At 41.6% G+C, this 8,694-nt stretch overlaps 2 protein-coding genes across 2 annotated transcripts; one reads left to right on the top strand and one right to left on the bottom strand.

The window, feature by feature from the left end:
- The first annotated feature begins 3,986 nt into the window (after nucleotides 1–3,986).
- LOC148102310 (C-C motif chemokine 4-like) lies at nucleotides 3,987–5,448 on the top strand. Its single transcript, XM_087844552.1, has 3 exons — nucleotides 3,987–4,125; nucleotides 4,582–4,699; nucleotides 4,789–5,448. Exons 1-3 carry the CDS (start codon nucleotides 4,059–4,061, stop codon nucleotides 4,901–4,903), a joined length of 300 nt encoding a protein of 99 aa, XP_087700678.1. The 5' UTR covers nucleotides 3,987–4,058; the 3' UTR covers nucleotides 4,904–5,448.
- A 1,885-nt stretch (nucleotides 5,449–7,333) lies between these two features.
- LOC148102309 (monocyte chemotactic protein 1B-like) lies at nucleotides 7,334–8,694 on the bottom strand. Its single transcript, XM_087844551.1, has 3 exons — nucleotides 8,567–8,694; nucleotides 7,788–7,905; nucleotides 7,334–7,698 (listed from the first exon to the last, which is right to left on the bottom strand). Exons 1-3 carry the CDS (start codon nucleotides 8,631–8,633, stop codon nucleotides 7,584–7,586), a joined length of 300 nt encoding a protein of 99 aa, XP_087700677.1. The 5' UTR covers nucleotides 8,634–8,694; the 3' UTR covers nucleotides 7,334–7,583.

Raw genomic sequence — 8,694 nt, 5'->3', positions numbered from 1 at the left:
AGTGCGCCCCAGGGCAGCTGTGGCTACAATGTAGCTTGCCATCACCAGTGTGTGAATGTGTGTGTGAATGGGTGAATGACTGAATGTAGTGTGAAGCACTTTGGGGTCCTTAGGGACTAGAAAAGCGCTATACAAATGCAGGCCATTTACCATATATCTAGAATGATTTTATGACATTATGCAAGGTCACTTCACATACCTGACTCATACCTGGGCCTGCTATGACTACATGACTACTACAGAAAACAAACCATGATATGAAACATACAGTAAGCCTGCAAACAGATGTGCAGGAAATGTCACTGGTGTCAAAGGTGTTACATATTGTCCCTGCTAGGTTTCTACATGCTATAAATTCAATCCAGACAGTAATCTTGACTTCAAATGAATCTGCATGCCAAATTATTGACTAACGTTTGAGCATTTTATCCATAGATTTTATACAAAAAAATAGCAACCCAAACATCAGTACAAAGGATGAAGCTGAACATTTTTGTCAGTCGTCACATGGTAATCACAAGGTAGGCCCACCCTAAAACACACGCAGCTTTATGATCCTTGTTACACTAGTGGGAAACAAAAGTTACAATATGAATATTATGTGGTGTTCAGGTGGATGTGAAACTGTAACAGCTGAGACCATAAAACCAGCAGGAAAGTTTTCATTGAGGTCAGAACAAAGAAGCTACAGTGCTGTTTTCCCATAGACTTTTACACAGCCAGACTTGGTTCTGAAACCACAGGAGTCAACCCCCCATTGGTCATTAGAAGAAATGCCGGTTTAAGGCACTTTTCAGCCCTGAAAGCTACATCCATCTTCAACCAATTTAACCTTCACATGTTCACAAGACTGTGTTTGAGCCACATCACAAGAAAAAAGCTAGAATTTGAGGAAAATGTGTTTTGTTGTGGCCTTACTAGAGTACGCCAATACTCTAAAAACACCACCTTCTGTTGGTGTAGGAGTTTACTCAGACTCAGACTGTGACTCATAATAAAACTACAGGGTGGGCCATTTATATGGATACACCGTAATAAAATGGGAATGGTTGGTGATATTAAAGTCCTGTTTGTGGCACATTAGTATATCTGAGGGGGCAAACTCCTCAAGATGGGTGGTGACCATTGTGGCCATTTAGAAGTCGGCCATCTTGGATACAACTTTTGTTTTTTCAATAGGAAGGGGGCCATGTGACACATCAAACTTATTGGTAATGTCACAAGAAAACAATGGTGTGCTTGGTTTCAACGTAACTTTATTCTTTCATGAGTTATTTACAAGTTTCTCTTAGTTCACAGCCATTGACATGTTGAAGAGGTTAACACGTGAGGAGCAGATCGAAATTGTGTTGATATCTGGTGAACGCAGTAACCAGGTCATTGCAGCAGATTTCAATGCAAGACACCCTACGAGACCACCCATCTCCCATGCTACAGTTAGCAAACTGCTTGCTAAGTTTCGTGAAACTGGTTCAGTGTTGGATTTGCCAAAATGTGGACGCAAGAAAACTGTCACTAATGAAGAAACATCAGTGGCTCTCCTAGCTTCATTCAGCAAGAGCCCACAGCGTAGCACTCGCCGCATGTCACTGGAGAGTGGCATTAGTCGAACATCCCTTCAGCGGATATTACAAATGGCACCCTTACAAACTCCAGCTACTGCAGCATCTCAGCGAGGATGACCCAGATCGGCGCACAGAATTTGCAGAATGGGAAAAACAAAAATTGGAACAGGACCCTCAGTTCACGCAGAAGATTTTGTTCAGTGATGAGGCAAACTTATGTGAATGGTGAAGTTAACAAACAAAACCACCGCTATTGGTCTGACACTAACCCACATTGGATGGATCCCTCCAAGACTGTTGGAACAACAAAAGTGATGGTTTGGTGTGGTATATGGGGTACAACGATAGTGGGTCCATTCTTCAAAAGGAAAGTGGATTGGTTGTCATGGACCAGTTGAATGGCCCCCAAGGTCTCCCGATCTGCCCCCCTTAGACTTTTATCTTTGGGGTCATCTGAAGGCAGTTGTCTATGGTGTGAAGATACGAGATGTGCAGCACCTGAAACTACCGATACTGGATGCCTGTGCTGGCATTTCTCCTGCGGTGTGAAGAGTGGGAGAAGAGGGTTGCATTGACAATCCAACACAATGGGCAGCACATTAAACACATTTTATAAGTGGTCAGAAACTTGTAAATAACTCATGAAAGAATAAAGTTACGTTGTAACCAAACACGCCATTGTTTTTCTTGTGACATTACCAATAAGTTTGATGTGTCACATGGCCCTCTTCCTGTTGGAAAAACAAAAGTTGTATCCAAGATGGCCGACTTCTAAATGGCCACCATGGTCACCACCCATCTTGAGGAGTTTGCCCCCTCAAATATACTAATGTGCCACAAACAGGACTTTAATATCACCAACCATTCCCATTTTATTACGGTGTATCCATATAAATGGCCCACCCTGTATATTGCATTATATTACATTAGATTAAGCTAGCTTACTGGTTTAAATTCTCTTTTTAAGTCTGAGTGCAACTTATTTAAAAATACCACCATGTCTGCAGCTGGAAGAATATTACAGCTGTATGCTTCAAACCACATTCAAACGGCCTGATATGTTGATTCTAAACATAACCAACATGTAAACCCGTATTAACAGGGTTGGCTCGGATTTCATCTCACTGTATGTTGAATGAATTACATCCTAAAAACTGTATAATACTTAGCGCCGTATATCTGACATTTCCATTCAGTTCATATCAGTTAGATTTATATAGCACCAACAGTCGGCTCAAGTCACTTTACATTGTACAGTAAAGAACTTACAATAATGAAGAAAACCCCAGCAATCAAAACTATGAGCAAGCACTTGGTGACAGTGGGAAGGAAAAACTCCCTTTTAATAGGAAGAAACCTGAGGCAGAACCAGGCTCAGGGAGGGGGCCCCATCTGCTGCAACTGGTTCGGGGTGAAAAACGTTACTTACTGTAATAATAATGACTTTAATTATTTTAAAAACCATAGGGCTATTTTGAAATGAACAGAAATGATTCCTGATGCTTCCCATGAATTTGTTGATCATCTGATTTACATTTTATTGTTTAAGAAACACACAAGTGAGTGAGACATGAGTGCCAAATTTAGCTCAAACTTTCCAAGTTCATGTGAATGTTGCTGGCTGAACGCTGAATCAGTGAGACACCACATGCATGCATAACATCCATGTGGTGTCTCTTGTATTTCAACGGTTATTACTGAGAAAAGTCTCCTGTGTGATTCCACAGCTTGTCTGTCAGACAGCCAGCACTAAGACACTCACCACAGGTCATGACTTTCATGGGAACCTTTGATAGATTCCAAACCCACAATAAAACTTTCATCCTAGCAGTCACAGGAGTCAAAAAAACTCCAAACCTGTTTTACTACATTCCACTCATACAAGTCATTCTCCTGCTGCCTTTTGGTGTGTCCTTGTTTATTTACATAATTACCGGCTGGAAGTTTGTTGCTCAGTTGGAGATTCCTGTTGTATCTGTGCTCAGTCTGTTTATTGAGCTGCCCATTTTTATTGTCTGGATACTCATATGGCCTGTATCATCATTAAACTATGGTTGCTCTCCTGTGTTTCACACCACACCAACGATAAAAAGTGTAATAATAAAGAACAGATTATGCAGATAAGAGAGAGATCAGATTGTTGTAGTTTTGGTCACATCCTCGCTCAAGTGAGACGTAATTAATAAGGAAACTCGACGTGTAAAAACCGGTTCCTCATTTTAGTTTAACAGTGAAACAGTTTATATAGAGAACCGAAAGCACAGAGAAAAAAAAAGCCCACACAAAAAATACCCTCTGTAGTAAAATGGCAAAAGTCACAGCCACGTCATGGATATTCCCAAGATGCAAAGTGGGGTCTCCCCGCTTTTTCTTCCAACTGTATAAATGTGAAGCAGGTGGACAGCAGTGACACAGCACAGAGAACAAGCCGACAGAGCTCAGCTGAGACTTTAATCCACTGCTGCAACACGAAGCCAACAAACAAACTTCAGGATGGCCGCTCCTCGTCTCGCTCTGTCTGTGGTTGTGCTCATGCTGGCTGTCATCGCTCTGACTGAGGGTAAGGCTCGTTTTAATTAAGAGACTTTTACATTTTTGGGGATTGAAGCCAAAACAAATATTAAATATTGAGATCTAGTCCTGAATATACATGCATTAAAAATGCAAAGACATACACATAGTAACTCATTAGTTTGATTTCCTGTATTACTGCTGATGAGTAGTCGCTATTTTTCCAAAAATATTAAAACACACACACAGAATTATTGCAGCAAATAATATTAACATATCACTTCATAGAGATAGTTAACAGAGGACAGGTCACATGACAAATCTGACCACTTCATAACTCAGGGGAACAAATGAGCAGTTGCACAGTGTCGTCAACTAAACATACAGTATCAGATGTGACCTCACACCAGCCAGCAGGAAGCTGAATCGGAACAGAAACCAAGAAGCAGATGATGTGGTGCTGTGTCAGTGGCTCAGTTGTTAACTTGTTCCTGTTTGTTTGCAGGTATGCGCGGTGCCGGCCCAAAAAAGTGCTGCTTCCGCTTCAATGACCAGGAAGTGCCTAAAGGAAAAGTGGTCGACTACGTCAAGACCAGCCAGCGCTGCTCCAAGCCCGCCATCCTGTAAGTACACCACCTCACAAACACACATCACCACCATCACCAAACCTGCCCCTCCATCCTCTGACTCTCCTCTTTCTGTGAACCTTCAGGCTGAACACAGTGGCAGGCCGACAGCTGTGTGTCAGACCTTCGGCCCCCTGGGTGAAGCAGCTCATCAGCTACCTGGATGCCAAAGCCGTCCCAGGAGAGACATCCAACCTGTAACCATGGAAACTACTGTGGAAGAGCCTTCATGGACAAAACCTGGACAGTTTATATGCTTAAATGCTGGAAGTTTGTATAACCAAACAGCTGAATCTGTACCTCATAATGTTATAGCTACATCCTGAGTGCAGGTTTCCACCGGGTCAAAAAATTTACGAATGATCTTTCTGCAGTCCAACGATTTTGTGTGTGTGCTTGTTTACACTGCCATTCTTTTAATACTGATATTTAACATTTCTGACTATGAATGTTTTATGATATTTTACAGAACAAGTGTGTTTTTGCTTAATACAACACTGAAAGTCTGACCGTAAGCACTGTGATACTTTGAAGTGTAATCTGAAATGACTTGAGAAGCTGTTCTTTGAGCAGTGCCTCCCACCTCCACATGGTGTCATCAGTAAACAGCAGAGTATAAGCTATGGGCTGCAGCACTGTTCCTGCACTGTGGGCAGTTCGCTTGGTTTATATGTAAAGTCTGAGTAAACATTTTTTGTTTTGCATGCTTATGCTACTATGTGTACTCCTTAAATTAAAGTTACAGGATCAGCTAAAGTTTGTCTTTGTCATCTTGTGTTTTGTTGCATACTGCAACCTAAATAGACACCAGAGCAACTTATGATAGTACTGATAATATGATATCCTCTCGCTGAAGATCACGTTGAGGGATTTGTGTTAAGTGTTCTTGCAACCCTCCAGTGGGTCCTATAAGGCACTGTTTCCCACACACTTTGCCGTGGCACATAGGTGTGCTGTGACAAATGATCTGGTGTGCCGTGGCAGATTATCTGGTTCCTACTATAAGGGCCTGTCTCAATATGTGTACTTGTGCGTATTTGCGGTCTCGTGGCCTCGTGATACGTCATCAGACCAAGTAGTGTTCCAATTCAAAGGGGGTGTCCAAATTTATAGGCTGCATCCTCCTGCATCCTTCAGGCCTACCCGGCCTTCGGAGGACCTGGCCCAAACAGACCGCGGTGGCCGCGTCCTCCGAAGGCCGAGCCGGAAGTGAGAGGCTGTGAAACTGGACGGTCTAACCTTCAGATTTGCGTCACCAGCTGGAGTTTAATAAACTCCGTCTCCTCCTCGATGTCTATGTTATGATCACCCGAAAGGTGACCTTTCGCATTCTTATGCCACGTGCCGACATATGGATGAAATCCAGCAGAATGACGCTCCTGCGGTAATCCACGTCCCAGCCATGTATTGCAGCCCTAACCCATAACCATAATCTTATCTAACCAATCTAACCTTAACCAGGACTTTAATGATGTTAGATAGTGTTTTCCAAAGCAATTTAAGTAAAACGAGCATACATGTGAAGATTCATTCCAAATGGTTCTCATGTTTCCTCATTTTTCCAATCTCGTAAAATAGGGACATGTTGGGTGAGCAGAAGCGTAAAATACTGACGATTTGTCACCTAGTGTAAAATGTTAAGCTTTGGAGTGGGGAGTGTTGTGTGTGGACTTGGTGAGCTAAATACCACAGAATGCATTTCGATCAAAACTCAAATGCGGCATTGGTGGAGAAACACGGGTAAGCACAGCTCAATTTATCAAGACATCACATATTCGCAAAAGTGCTCTGACGTTTCGGAGAAATCTGTTACCCGCCAGATCGCTAGCAGACCGGGAGGTCAAGGCTCATTAGAGCCCAGCGAAGACAGCGGACTCCACCCCCCGCGGTCTTTCGCTACTCCAGTTAAACATGATATATAAGTGTCTTATATAACTTAAAATGTTAATGTTTGGTTTATTTCAGTATTTTATTTGTTCCTGAGGAAATCTGTTTAGCTGAGATTAAAGTTAAGCTTCATTAATCACAGTTAAATTAAGAGGGGAAGGCAGTAAAAACTCCAGAAATGTGACATCATCAAGTACGCTGGTGTTACAATGGTACAAGTCCGGACTTAGCAAAAACGGACTTGTGTAATTGAGAATTGAAAAAGGGCATCTGAATCACAAGCAAACAAGGATTTAGTTAAATATTATTTCTCTTTATTTTGAACAAGTGAAGGTTGAACTCTACACCTGCAAAGGACATCAGTAGTTGTTCCATTGTCTGTTTATGTGACACGAGCTGTTCCAGTCTGGAAGAAGACTCACAATGACAAAGTCTCACTGATCCTTTATCCTTTATTTTAAAGTGAAGTTTTCAGCACAATCATAAAAACACAAATACTTAAGTTTTACATCAAAACCAAGCGAACTGCCCACAGTGCAGGAACAGTGCTGCAGCCCATAGCTTATACTCTGCTGTTTACTGATGACACCATGTGGAGGTGGGAGGCACTGCTCAAAGAACAGCTTCTCAAGTCATTTCAGATTACACTTCAAAGTATCACAGTGCTTACGGTCAGACTTTCAGTGTTGTATTAAGCAAAAACACTCCTTATTCAGTATAATAAGATAAATATTCAAAGTCAGAAATGTAAAAATATTAAATATCAGTATTAAAAGAACGACAGAGTAAACAAACAAAGAAATGTTTGGATTGGAGGAAATTATTCCTGTTTGCAAATGAATCTCATAATTATGTCTTTAAGTATAAGAATATCTGATACAGATTCAGCATGTAGACAGAAGAGCTGCTGTTTGCTTATACAAACTTCCAGCATTTAAACATATAAACTGTCCAGGTTTTGTCCATGAAGGCTCTTCCACAGTAGTTTCCATGGTTACAGGTTGGATGTCTCTCCTGGGACGGCTTTGGCATCCAGGTAGCTGATGAGCTGCTTCACCCAGGGGGCCGAAGGTCTGACACACAGCTGTCGGCCTGCCACTGTGTTCAGCCTGAAGGTTCACAGAAAGAGGAGAGTCAGAGGATGGAGGGGCAGGTTTGGTGATGGTGGTGATGTGTGTTTGTGAGGTGGTGTACTTACAGGATGGCGGACTTGGAGCAGCGCTGGCTGGTCTTGACGTAGCCGACCACTCTTCCTTTAGGCACTTCCTGGTCATTGAAGCGGAAGCAGCACTTTTTTGGGCCGGCACCGCGCATACCTGCAAACAAACAGGAACAAGTTAACAACTGAGCCACTGACACAGCACCACATCATCTGCTTCTTGGTTTCTGTTCCCATTCAGTTTCCTGCTGGCTGGTGTGAGGTCACATCTGATACTGTATGTTTAGTTGACGACACTGTGCAACTGCTCATTTGTTCCCCTGAGTTATGAAGTGGTCAGATTAGTCATGTGACCTGTCCTCTGTTTACTGTATCTATGAAGTAATATGTTAATATTAAGTTTAATGCTGCATTAACATTAATTATTTTCATATTGCACATTAGAATGGACTCTTTATCTTAGGCAAACTATTGGATGCTACAGCTTTAATGGTTCATGACTTTAGCTTCAGAAATAGAATTTCTTTCTAGTAACTCCTATGAATGAAAAAGATTGAAGAAAAGTTTCATACATTGTTTATCAAAGATAAAATCAATAGCTTGCTATTAATGGTCTATTACTTTGTAAATAAAACAGCCAAAACAGTTGCAGTAATAATTATTGTTGCTTTGTATTAAAATGAATGATTTGAGTGATTTTTTTTTGTTTTTCTCAATTAAAAACTAAAAAAAAAACTATGTAAATGTTATATTAATATTAATTTCAAATTGTTTTTCATCACACAGTGTAAAGGTCAGATCATTAAAACGAGCCTTACCCTCAGTCAGAGCGATGACAGCCAGCATGAGCACAACCACAGACAGAGCGAGACGAGGAGCGGCCATCCTGAAGTTTGTTTGTTGGCTTCGTGTTGCAGCAGTGGATTAAAGTCTCAGCTGAGCTCTG

This window comes from Neolamprologus brichardi, chromosome 7, assembly GCF_056152115.1.
Source record: "Neolamprologus brichardi isolate AB-2024 chromosome 7, ASM5615211v1, whole genome shotgun sequence".
NCBI lineage: Eukaryota > Metazoa > Chordata > Actinopteri > Cichliformes > Cichlidae > Neolamprologus > Neolamprologus brichardi.
Note: the sequence above shows the minus strand (reverse complement) of the source record. Positions and strands in the feature narration are given on the sequence as shown.

What these genes read in the sequence shown, in the direction of transcription:
- LOC148102310 (XM_087844552.1), top strand. Translation starts at nt 4,059, where the DNA reads ATGGCCGCTCCTCGTCTCGCTCTGTCTGTGGTTGTGCTCATGCTGGCT. An exon ending in TGTCATCGCTCTGACTGAGG is followed by an intron (nt 4,126 to 4,581) that starts GTAAGGCTCGTT and finishes GTTTGTTTGCAG; the next exon opens with GTATGCGCGGTGCCGGCCCA. An exon ending in TGCTCCAAGCCCGCCATCCT is followed by an intron (nt 4,700 to 4,788) that starts GTAAGTACACCA and finishes GTGAACCTTCAG; the next exon opens with GCTGAACACAGTGGCAGGCC.
- LOC148102309 (XM_087844551.1), bottom strand. Translation starts at nt 8,633, where the DNA reads ATGGCCGCTCCTCGTCTCGCTCTGTCTGTGGTTGTGCTCATGCTGGCT. An exon ending in TGTCATCGCTCTGACTGAGG is followed by an intron (nt 7,906 to 8,566) that starts GTAAGGCTCGTT and finishes GTTTGTTTGCAG; the next exon opens with GTATGCGCGGTGCCGGCCCA. An exon ending in TGCTCCAAGTCCGCCATCCT is followed by an intron (nt 7,699 to 7,787) that starts GTAAGTACACCA and finishes GTGAACCTTCAG; the next exon opens with GCTGAACACAGTGGCAGGCC.